Here is a 12,911-nt window from a genome sequence, read left to right on the forward strand (position 1 = left end):
GCTTTCCCTTTTGAATTGGAAATGCTGCCTATTGTCCAGGAGGAGGAGGGGCCTGAGGCCTGGACAAAGTCATCAACAGAGTCTTAGCACTGAAAGGAGAGGCAACTGGCATGTGATCTCCCCATGGGCCAATGGATGTAGAAGTTTTCTCCTGTGCCTACGATATTTAATCCAGTGTTTTGTCAAATTGCAAATTGCTATTTGATTTAATGAATTTTTATGATAGTATGAAGTACTTTTTGTATAGGCTACTATCTTAATCTTGGAATATGGGGAGGGAAGTGGCAGTGTTTTTTTGCGCGTCTGCAGAAGTCAGCCAAATATGAATGTAATTCTGCGGCATAAAGCAGATGTATTTCTTTATTGTACAGAAAAATAAAAATAACCTGTCAAGCAGTCAATTGACTACATTGCAGTCAAGAAGTAGGGCAAATTAATTTACGAAACCAAAATGTGGGTCATAGTTGTCTAAGCCTCTAATGCGTAGCCTGTTAAAAACGTCGCTAGATAGTATTAAATCGCCAACAACATTGTTTTCTGCAGAAGCCTACCCTAGGCTACAGATTTGTTCTGAACAGTTATTTCTCTACTGGCTCAATTATCAAAAAGGTGCTTTCGTCCTCCGCAAATTAAACAGGTAGTTCTGCAGAGAGACGTTAGAATAAATTAGCGTTTGCGATTGACAACGTTGTGATAAGTAGGCTATAACACTAACTTTGCAAAGTTAACTTGAAAGCATCAATTTTGAACAAAGTTGTGTAGGCTACATCATGCCAGTTGTAGTATGCATGAACAGTTCTTGCACAAGACACTGTTTTGATTTGCGTAGGGGAGGTGCGGGCTGAAGCCAACCTGTTTGAGGGAGAGCGGTACAAGGAGAGAATGCGTGCTCTGTCCTGCGCATATCTCTACCATAAAATAATGTGTCTAGGCTAATCTATATTTTCAATAAGCAAGCACTGCATGCCTATGGAAACAATAAGTCAATATATTACAGATATCAAGAGTAACGCAGGAATGGACGTTACAGTTATTCAGTAACTGTAACGAATTACTGAAATTTGAATTGTACTTTGTAACACGTTATCCCCAACACTGACAATAACGTAGACAGCAAATTAAGATATTTTTTTCGTTTTGTGGAGCGGCACCGGTACCACTGTAGCCAAGCCTTATGCCATAGGCTACCCAAGTAGCCTAAATCGAGGTAGTGTTTAATTATGCATGATTTATTTTGTTATTGAATTCGTAGGCTGGGATTCCTCTCGGCAACAATTTTGTTTAAAGGTAGCCTCCTGCTTTTTCAGAATGGCCGGCAGGCAGGCTACTGACAGAGCGATGTACAGTGGCTGAAAGTGGTACTAAAGTTTCACGCAGCTTCACGCCGCGTAATGCGCGACTGAAGTGGCCATTTCAAAGTAATGCCCACTGTAAGCGTTTCTCCATTGTCAACGTGAACTACCGGTAGGCTATGTTCAAGCGTTCAAGTGACATGTGTTTTAATGCATGGGTTAACAACGTGATGTGAGTCAGAGACATCATTCAGTAGTTCCTGAATGTCCCTCTCAAGTCACGTTAGGCTAAATGATTAGCAACTAGAATTAAAAAAACATCCCGGAAGTGACACCCGACCCCCAGTTTTTACTAGCCTTGTAAACTTTTTTTTTCTTCGGGGGGGGGTGTATAGCGGGTTTATGTTAATTAACTCAAAATTCTGCACATGTTAATTATGATAAAAAAAATCCTGTTCCCAATTTTTACTAAGAAATGCCTATATACAAGGACTTTTTCTTGAAATAGCATTTGTCTATAGCTGTAAAACTGATCTGTACACATAGAATAGATTTGTTAGTGTAGTGCATATTTGTAATATTGACAATTACTTGTACAAATTATTTTCACAGTTACAAACAGGGTATAAAATTAACTTTTTGACCTACCTGCCAATACTTACCGGGCCAAAATATATTTTTACCGGCCACTAATTTTTTCCCCTCGGAAACACAATTCTATCAGGAAGACAGGTCATGCCATGGATTTTTTGTTAATTTTTCTTATACATATGCATTGGAAGTCAGTTCATTTATTTTTGTAGGAGATATGCTGAAGATTTTATTCCACTAAGATTTAATTCACGTTTAATTCATATGTCTAAGCTTTTAGATTAGCGTAGGCCTACATTCAACCTTATTGTCATTGCACGAGTGAAATACCGTTTTACATATAACCAGTGGTGCAAATGAGTAGGCTACAGTAACTGACATGTCAAACAGTGCACCCATGAAATGCGGGCCTAGACTGTTCCATACACATAAGCTACAAATAGCCTGAAGATAGCTGAAGGTCTGTGGCTAACACAGCGCAGTCGTAATTAAAGTGTCGTGAAGGTTTTTTCGGAACCGAACATGTTCTTGTATAGGTTATTAAGCACTACTAAGCGAGACTATGTTGACTATGCTCAACGAGACTATGCTCATATTGACAGATATAAGCGAACGTCCCGGTTTTAGATCTGAATGGTGTTGTTTGGATACTAAGTTGTTCGTTTTAAACTGAACTAAAAGTACAAAGCAACAAGGTGATTGCCACAAACTTCTACCTCTGTTTGCCTAATCTGAATTCACCTCAGCCCGGTCGGAAGATACTTTCGCTTTAGGTTAAACATAGCTATCACTTGTTTGATTCGCGAGGACAATTTGCAAGGTGTTGTTTGATTTGGAGTTGGATTTGGAGTTTGGATACTAGGCCTACAAACAGGTAGACATGCTTTTTAATCGCGTAGACTGCAACTACCAAGTTGAAATCAAAGTAGCCTACTGTAACCTACATCGATTCCCCTCTCACAGAAGCAGTCTATACATACGCACTTCAAACAAACAAACAAGTGTTTCACAGGGAGCATACACCGGGCGCGTAGCCTAACTGAAGCGCTACGTGCAAAAACAGAAGACGGGTCTTACGGATTTTATCAGCCAGCCAGCCTATTTTTTTATCCGCCAAAACATATTTTTACCCGCATCTGGCGAGTGGCGGGTGCTAATTTTAAATGCTGGTTACAAATAATTTTTAGTTTCAAATCGTGATACACATACAAAACGAGTCTCATTTGATTCCATGTTCCCTGTTCATATTTCATGTTTTCACTCACCCCTTCTGATGTTTACAGTTAGGATCTTCCAACAGAGCAGAGGTCTGCTTCACTCCAGAGTCATTTTGTTTACTCTCCCTCAGATGGAGTGAGATGTCTGTCACAGTTGAGGTCAGAGCATCACGGCCCTTATCTATTTTTATACTGTCAGTAAGCCTTTTGAGAGAAAGTAGGAAAATCAGTATATATGTGTAGTCTTAAAAATCAAACCAATGATACAGCACTGAAAAAAACTGAATCACGTTTAGTCCAAGTTCAGTACACAGGTAGGCAAGAGGGAAATAAAGGCTAAAGTGAAAGAGAAATCCAAAAGGCAGGTCAGAAAACACGGTGCAGGTCGCAACACAGTTTATCAGAATTAGATAGGCAAACAGTCCAATACGAAATACAAAAATCACAGTCAGGTAAACAATCTGGGTCATACACGAAATTATCCAAAGGCATAAAATCACAGCTTAGTACGTTTAACAAATTACAAACAATATCTCACACTGGCTCATAAGTCAATTTTTTTCAGGTGTTCAGAACTCCGGTAAGACCAGTCGGCTCTGGGGGGGCGTGGTCACTGCGACTGCTCTCCGATGTTAAGCGTTCTACATACTCGCCGCACCCGACCGGTAGCGCCACAATGTGACGTCAAAATTGCGTCATTTCCTCTGTCGCATGAGAAATTTCAGCCTCGCGCAGGCAGGTCGTGCACCAGAGATTTTTTTTCAGATTCGCATGACAAGCAGGATGAGCTTGAAGCCAAGATCAGGGAGCATGCGTGCCTCTATAGAGACATCAACCACTTTCAGGCATTTCATATAGCCTAGCCCACATCTTAAATAAACATGTTTGAATAGTCAGTTTGAAGAGAGAGGGAAATTAACCTGGCTAGGTTACCAGCGAGAGTTCGTGATTTTTAAATAGTCTGCTGGATAAGTTAATGAAGCTACCAGAGAGAGGGAATTAAGATGAAAGACCTAGGACCCAGGGACATGCCAATAATCCAGCAAAAGGTAACATAGATATTTATTTTCAACCAAAGGATATCTAAGACCTGAAAAAAATGTCTTTCCACCTCAGGAAATTACACAAACTCATTTCTCAACACCAGCCAGCTAGTTTACTTGCTAAAATTTCCCTCGGGATGAATAAAGTATCTATCTATCTATCTATCTATCTATCTATCTATCTATCTATCTATCTAGCTGCACACACCTTGGAAACTAGATGGTAATAATGGTAGTTGTGAATAGCAGCAACCGAAGTCAGAAGTATCATCACAGAGGGTAGTTTTTACTGCCATTGAGGCCAATGCCAATTCAGGAGAATATTGCAACTAGTGTCGCGACCACCACGCATGAGTATAAATGGTTTAGGGTGCTCCCGTGACGTCACATTGTCGCGCTACCGGGTGGGAGTGGCGAGTATGTGGGACGCTTTACACATTGACTATATTTAGAAAAGCAGGAAACATAATTTTAATATATCATTTCAGTTGACTTACAGAAGTTTCTGTAGTTTACAGTCTGGATTTTCCAGTAGAGCAGAGATGTGCTTCACTCCTGAGTCCCCTAGTTTATTCCCACTCAGATTCAGCTCTATCAGGTGTGAGGGGTTTGATCTCAGAGCTGAAGTCAGAGCAGCACAGCCCACATCTGTTATGTTGCTGTCATTAAGCCTGTAGGGAGAGAGGGTGGGTGGGTGAGTGGCAGCACAGCCCTTTGCTCTTATACTGCTGTTATTAAACCTGTAGATAGATATCAATATAAGTGATGAATATTAAAACTATGCTGCACATTTGTCAAGTGACGCTAATGATCTGATTGCTATTCTACTCAACAACATACTGCAGTTTCTCCAGTTTACAGCATGGATTCTTTAGTAGAGCAGAGATGTGGTTCACTCCTGAGTCTCCTAGTTTATTCCCACTCAGATCCAGCTCTTTCAGGTGTGAGGGGTTTGATAATAGCGCTGAAGTCAGAGCATCACAGCCCACATCTGTTATGTTGCTGTCATTAAGCCTGTAGGGAGAGAGGGTGGGGTGTGGTAAGTTGCATCTATTACTGACTCCATATGTAAAATCATGAAATGGCACAACATCTATGGCTTGGGAACATTCTGACTGTTTAGCTCTCCATGGTGATGAAGCTGTTGGCAACTTTTCTCTGATTAAAAAACTGGAAAGTAAATTCTGATGATTGTTGAAATGTAGTAAACTGGTGTGTTTTAATCTAACACTGCACATACATGCCCATACACAATCATGCTTAACCAAAACTTTTGGCGAGTGTCCCCACTATTATTGTATATGAAAACCAGCACCTGTTCTTACAGTGCAGTAATTATTTTCTGCTTGTCAATAAGGTAAAAACAAAGAGAAGTATATTTCTTCCTTTGTCAGATTTGAAAAAGAAAATCAAACAAATTATGGCCCCTGTCATGCACCCAGCGCAAGGTTGCACAAAGCGCGATGCAAAGCTTTTTCTTATCTTGCACTCAACAAAGTGTTGATTTTTCGCCATGCGCTCCTCTTCTATTAAACCTTAAGCCCAGGAGCGAAAGGTGCATATAAAGCATAGCTGAAGATGCACTGTCACAAGATGTGAAGTGTCGTATTCTCACATTGAGAATAGTAATTAAGTCGTGAAGACAGTTATAAGAAATTAACTTTATTTAGAGCTAAGATGACCGTGGTAGGTCCAACCGTTACACTGTGAGAACTGAGGTAAGTCTGACACGCCCCAAGCAGGCATGCAAACTGGTCAGGGGTGAAAGTGACAATAGTGCATAGCTTCCACGGAGTATGAAATGGCCCAAAACCAGAGATTTACAAAGAAAACAAACTATAAAATCACTAAATTTTGTTGTGGCCAAAAATATCATATGTATGATAAAAATAAGTGAATATAAAAAAGTGTCTTCTTCTCCTATTTCTCCTAAGTGTGAGGGGCCCGTTGCACTGTTTGGCAGCATGCTTCAGCATGGCCCTCCTCTCCTCCTAAGCAATCTACATGAGCTTTCTTTCTTTCTTTTTTCTCTGTGCCTGAAGTTCAGACATTTCTGAAGATTTCAGGCCTATTGGACATGAAGACATAGTAGGCATAGTATTAGAATAAAGATGATAAGTTTGAATATTTGTTGAACCAAACCAGGTGAAACTTGCTTGAGACACACTATTTCAGACTAACATTATTTAAAATAGGGTAGACTAGACTAATTTGTAAAATCGATTTGAAATGTTTTAACTTCCTATGGATGGTGTCTAGACCAGGTCTTGTGAAGCCGTGTGCAAAAGTAGATCAAAATAAAATGAAAAATGAGTCATTTAGACCATTATTTGCTAAGGTATGCTCATATGTTTTGTAAAATGCCCAATGGAAACTCCCCATAGGACTTTTGGTTACCCAAAATGCAATAAAATCCTTTCTGTGTGGTTTCTGGACTATTTGGATTGTTTGTCAGAGGTTCTGATGGAATGACTACACTATGGAATAATTACAGAAATGTCTTTGCATTTTCTTTGTTGGTTCAATGGGTGTGGATAAGATGGATTATACATCTGCACAACAAATATTGGATAAAACAATGGATAAAAATATGGATTCCTGTGACTATTTCAATACCCAATTTGCTGCATCTATCTTATTGATAAGGATACACACTGCAGCTAGAAGGTAGGGAAGCACCGGAGGGGGAGGAGGGCAATTTGATACAATTTAATTGAGACATAGTAAGATTAATCTGACAATGTAAAGCACTATACCGATTGTACATGACAAAGGTTGTCATATATGGATTCCCAAGTGTCCAAGCTTTCAAATGGTGTATAATATTACTACCGTAAAACTCCAAATAATAGCCCGGGCTTTTATTTTCCCAAATCGCCAAACTGCACCGGCTAGTATTAGAGACAGGCGTCTATATGAGACAGGCCTTTAATTCCCTTTACACAAAACTTTTCCTCTGCAAAGATGGAAAATATTATCGAATTAATTATTTCAAACACACTGAATGTCTACCTATATGACTAGGCTATCTGATGACAATTACGGATCATCATTCATTTAGTGTTGAGATGTTGTTCATTGAGTGAGATACAGTAAGATCCAAATAGCGGGGATAGCCAGAACAGATGAAACACGTTTTAATTAAACGTAATCTACAAAGAGATCGTATCACACCGAAAGCTCATATTTTGTCACTAGCAAATAGCCTATATCGGTCCTTTGTCAAATACAGTTGCATCATCAGCCCTGACCAAAACTGTTCAGGAATTATTTATGCAAAAGTGGAAGGTGCTTAATGTTTCATTCTCCCTCCTTTTCGGCACGAATGAAACAGCATGAGAGAGCATGAACCATATTGTTTCTCCCGTTTTGTATTTGCCAAATTTGACAACAGTCTACATTCAAATCATAGCCTACTTCCAGGCTCGCGGGAACATATTTTTGACCAGGGGTGCTGAATAACAAAATAATCATGGATGTCCGACGATTTCTCCCCCAGCATATGATTCGAATTTAGACAGCTAAATACGCCATTTCACCGCCGTGTATGAGTAGGTCTAAGAGTGAGAAGTTTTATAATGCCCTGGGCAGCCACCTTCCACTGCAACTATGCGCAGCACTTGCCACTCCGACTTATCAATAAAAACTGTGCGCGCACACAGCAGTCCCATAGAAGCGCACTTGACTTTACATCATTAACCTATTTCAGTAGGTTATATAGCCAGAGAATGTCTGTAGACTGGCTCTGATATAGCCTAGTCTAAGGTAAATTCCTTTTCTGACTTCTTTCTCTTTATCGCCATGGCATTTAGAATAAATAATAACGTTTGCGAACTGTTCTGGTTTTGTTGCCAGCATAAAAACAAGCTTACCATCGGCCTATCCGCAAATTTTAAACACAAGGGATGAATTGAACGATGACGAAGTCGGACATATAGGCATAGTTCATATTGGAAAAAAAGTTATACAATTTGAAACTCTAGCTTTTCCCCACCGCAGTCTTTTAATGCCATCTAATCATAACGTGCGCAGTCTGCGCCATACTTAAGCCCAAATCACACCCAAGATTCGCAACGAGATGAGCAGCAACTTGCAGCAACACTCTAAAACCTTGCAACTGTGACCAGACATGTGAATGCTTTGCGACGGCTTGTAACGACGTGCAACATCTAATTCACACTGCTGTAACCTCCTTTCTGTAACGGTTTTGTGTCATTGCGAATCTTTAAACAGACGATCTGACGGGTTTTAGAAGATTAAATACAACCCGAAACTAAAAAACAGACCAGGCCTCTACTGGAGACCGGCCTTTAACCCAAACCTGTAGCCATGCCAGGCGTAAAAGAGACAGGCGTCTCTTAGGGACTCGAGCGATTATTTGAAGTTTTATGGTATGCTACATAGCAATATGGTGCAATTGATTTATAATGTTGGGGGAGAGGGGGGTGGGTGTGTTGTGGAGGGCACACTGTTTCATAACAAGTGTTATCCTGCAGCCTAGGTTACTTCCAGATTGTGGCATTGTGCTAGTTAGTTTGTTTAACCAACCAATAAAGTTGTGTTGTGTGAATAGTGTTCACACTACATGTTAAACTGTAGCCTACCCTATAGGCACAGGCTACTTCAGATCAGGTCACTGAACGTTTCTTAAAGACACGTCAATCAACACTGATTTTGTCTCTAAGCAAGATCAGTATAGCAAAGATCAGTATAGCAAAGGCTAATGTGAATAATTAAAGTTAAATGTGAATAATTGAAGAGTTAAACGTTTTGCACAGCCCAGTTTAGGAGACATTTAACTCTTTAGGTTATTCACATTAGCCTTTGCTATACTGATAAGGTCTGTGTATTTGCTTCACCTTTTGCCGATCTAGACCAAGTACAGCACGTAACCTATTCATCAAATTAACTCGTTGTGTCTATATTTCTGTCTCATATCGCTAACTTTAACAACATTAAAACAAAACCGCCAATGCTACGTTGCTACACTAATCTCAACGTCTTTTGCTAACAGAAGTTGAAAGTTTCAACTAGCCCACTTGTAACATCTCTAGGTACCTTTCCTCGCCGTGCTCACATTCCAGCTGACATTTCAGACGCATCTAGGCCTATCTGCGCTCACAAAAGGAGGCTATACCTGCGCGAGCGTTCTGTTCACATTGCCTCTGCAGCAACAACCTTCCACTGATGTTTAGTAAACGCACATAGCCTAACATTCGTTGCTGAATTTTTAACGGCGCTCTGGCAACACCAAGATGTGTTTGCGTCTGCACAAACCACGTAAGTCAGTCATTTTGGATTCAAAACGGCGAATTTCGCCGAAAGGTGAGGAGTTGGCATGCCTGCCCAAGGACCCAGGTGGCATTCCATACAAATATGGGTGTCTGTTCAGATGCCTGAACTACAAATATTACAGTAAGCAGCAACTCCTCGGCAGGATAAATATCCTTAGAATTTTTATTCAGTCATTCAAACATTATTGGGGTAAGTGTTGCTTTTTTCAGGCTATGTTTTCAATGGTAACCCTTTGTCAGTTAATAGTGAAAGTAATTAACTGTGTAGAACTGTTTTGTTGTAGACAAGCGGAGTCAAACAAATGCAGGTTTCATACGGCCCCCCAGCAGGTTTCATACGGCCCCCCAGATGTTTTGGGTAGGAAGGGAAAATTAGAAAAAAAAGATATTCACATCCAGTTGTCTTCAACAATTTGTTAAGCAATATCTCTATGATATGATACATTGATTAAACCTAGCACTACAAACCATCCTCAGGAAGGAAGAAGCAGAAAAACTAACATGGAAGTAGGGCATTTCATGAGAGAAAGAGCAGTATACAGTGGGTCCCCGTTAAGTTTGGACGGGCAGAACCGTATTTTCCGGACTATAAGTCACACTTTTTTTCATAGTTTGGCTGGTCCTGCGACTTATAGTCAGGTGCGACTTATATATGAAAAAAATTATATAATTGAACATGTTTTTAAATGTTAATTTATATTAACTGACATGAACCCTACATGAAACATTATCGTCTACAGCCTTGAGAGAGCGCTCTCAAATGCACAAGTCGTGAAACACACGTGCATACTTAAATCCTGAAATTACTGCCGGGATTCTATTTATAGCTGGGCCTCAGATTCAGACAGATAAAAGCCAGTATAATTTTGTTTCAATTTAACTCATAAAATAGCTCTTCTTAATAATTTATATTGTTGGTTGGTTTACTATTGTTGCCAACGAAGTCATTGTCCTACACCATGAGTCTCCAACACATTGCTCTCAAGCTACCAGTAGCATGCAGCCCCAGGTTAACCTACATTTAAACACAATTGTTGCTGCCAGGCATCAGCCTACCAATTTTATAAAAAAGTAAATCATGCATAATTTAAAAAATAACTAAATTTAGGCTATCTTAGACCTCTTTGGCTATACAGAGTAAGGTTTCCCTTGCAGCACAGCACACGTTCCATGAATGAATGAATGAATGAAAGCGGATGCCTTATCTCGCAATAAGCGGATGGACATCCCGACACTCTTTCATACATGAAACTTAATAGTGACCCAATGCCATTGATGGCCTACCGGTATGCTGCCCCAAACGGAAAGTATAGGCCTATGTCTCACAGTAAAACTCAAGAAATGAAGGCCTATAGCTGACTCGAATAGGCTACAAGCCATGGTCCAAGTAAAGGTGCTGTGCTTTGCCCAGCCATAAATTCAGGATTCACGATAGTCTGTCCCCTAAACATTCCTCACCCGTTATCTGGACATGCATGAAAAGTAACATTTGAAAACAAAACTCACTGCCATGTAATATTTGATCGCTGTTTTGCTACTAATTATCTTTCACGTGAATACGCACAGAAAGTGAAAGCAGGCCTACTATGTGCTCCGTGTCTGTAGCTGTCTGTTCAAGTCCGCAATCGATTATAACGTTCCTCAAATGGAGAACACATCCATGTTCTCTCGTGTTATATTATAGGCTGTCATGCTTCTGTGTTTGCGGTTCCTGATCGCTAAACGTTTGTTTTCCTTTCCTGTCGATAGCGGTTGATGTAGAAGCACGTACTAGGCTATAATAATTTGACTTTAGCGGTGACAAATCCTGCTGAGAGAGAGAGAGAGAGCAAAGAGAGAGAGGCACCCCCAAAGTGGTCCTGCGCGTGCGTGTGTGTCTCTGCATAGGGTTCAATTGAAGTCAGAGTTGGTCCGCTTTCAGGCCGCTCCATTATTAGATTAACGTCAGACAGCGCTGTAAAATGTGTGGGAATTTCTCGCATTATGATGGCAAGTGTTGCGGGACTTTTATTAGTATGCTCAATACTTAGTAATAATTTATGCGCAATCCCGCGCTGAAATTTAGGCCCTGGTTTTAAATGCGCATCTTTTTTTCTCTCGCTTTCTCGGCGAGCATTTGTTCTGCTGCCAGCTTGTGCCAATACGCTATATCGTCCAAAATGCTTGATTGCATTGCATTCTCCACATTTTTAGCTAAAATTTCATGTACCACATCAGCATTTTTGTTCAGTGAATCTTTTGTAAATTGCTTTACAATAGCGTCGGGCACTTGTCAGCAGCCTTCGGCTTGCCTCTTGCCACTATTCACTCCTTCGTCTTCAAGATTCCCTGTAGAATTCTCAATATTTTTGGCCTCAATGTGTTCAGTTACATAGTCTGTCTGTTCTTAGTCTTGGATTTTGTGAAATAAATTTCTAAATATCACCTGCTTTCTGCAGCTTCGGTCTGCACGTCCTTTTAAAACCGCATATTTTTCTCTCTCTCGAGCATTTAATCTGCTGCCAGCTTGTGACTCCACATCGCCCAAAATGCTTGATTGCATTGCATTCTCCACATTTTTAGCAAAATTTTCATGTATCATATCAGCATTTTTGTTCAGTGAATCTTTTGTAAATTGCTTTACAATTACCGTCGGGCCTATATGCCTATTGCCTGGCTTGCCTCAGCTTCGGTCATGTCATTTTAAAACCGTCTTCTTCTCTATCGTGAGCATTTAATCTGCTGCCAGCTTGTGACTCCACATCACCCAAAATGCTTGATTGCATTGCATTCTCCACATTTTTAGCAAAATGTTCATGTATCATATCAGCATTTTTGTTCAGTGAATCTTTTGTAAATTGCTTTACAATTACCGTCGGGCCTATATGCCTATTGCCTGGCTTGCCTCAGCTTCGGTCATGTCATTTTAAAACCGTCTTTTTCTCTCTTGTGAGCATTTAATCTGCTGCCAGCCTGTGACTCCACATCGCCCAAAATGCTTGATTGCATTGTATTCTCCACATTTTAGATACATTTTGGTGTACCACATGGTATTTTCTTTCAGTGAATCTTTTGCTTTGCAATGACCTTCCTGCCCTCCTCTTGGCTGCCTTCACTCCTTCGTCTTCATTAATATTAATCTTTTTGGCCTCAATAATCCAGTTACATAGTCTCTGTTTTTGGTTTTGGATTTTGTGAAATACATTTCTAAATAAATGCGACTTATATATGTTTTTTTCCTGTTCATGACGCATTTTTTGACTAATGCGACTTATACTCAGGAGCGACTTATAGTCCGGAAAATACGGTATATGACAGCAGTACATTATTGTGTAGGCCTACTTGTTTGCTCTTAAGTTATCACACAACACTCTGATTCCCATGGAGAAAAATTATAATAACAATGACAATGACGGCCCCCCACTAGGTCTCATTCCAACAAATCCGGCCCACTACCTAATATGAGTTTGACACCCCTGTTGTAGACTATGAGAC

General features: G+C 40.2%; 1 protein-coding gene across 2 annotated transcripts in view; it reads right to left on the reverse strand.

Moving 5' to 3' along the window:
• LOC143132185 (uncharacterized) overlaps positions 1 to 12,911 on the reverse strand; it is a 223,345-nt gene that overhangs the window by 82,404 nt on the left and 128,030 nt on the right. For both annotated transcript variants that reach the window (XM_076291544.1, XM_076291545.1), the window contains exons 31-33: positions 4,984 to 5,157; positions 4,641 to 4,814; positions 3,149 to 3,304 (exon numbers count right to left, since the gene is read on the reverse strand). In XM_076291544.1, coding sequence (XP_076147659.1) covers positions 3,149 to 3,304; positions 4,641 to 4,814; positions 4,984 to 5,157 — 504 coding nt within the window. The remainder of the gene's footprint in view (positions 1 to 3,148; positions 3,305 to 4,640; positions 4,815 to 4,983; positions 5,158 to 12,911) is intronic.

This window comes from Alosa pseudoharengus, unplaced genomic scaffold, assembly GCF_046254945.1.
Source record: "Alosa pseudoharengus isolate Yale_2024_CS ecotype anadromous, Long Island Sound unplaced genomic scaffold, YU_APseudo_1.1 YU_APseudo_1.1_scf_19, whole genome shotgun sequence".
Classification (NCBI taxonomy): domain Eukaryota; kingdom Metazoa; phylum Chordata; class Actinopteri; order Clupeiformes; family Clupeidae; genus Alosa; species Alosa pseudoharengus.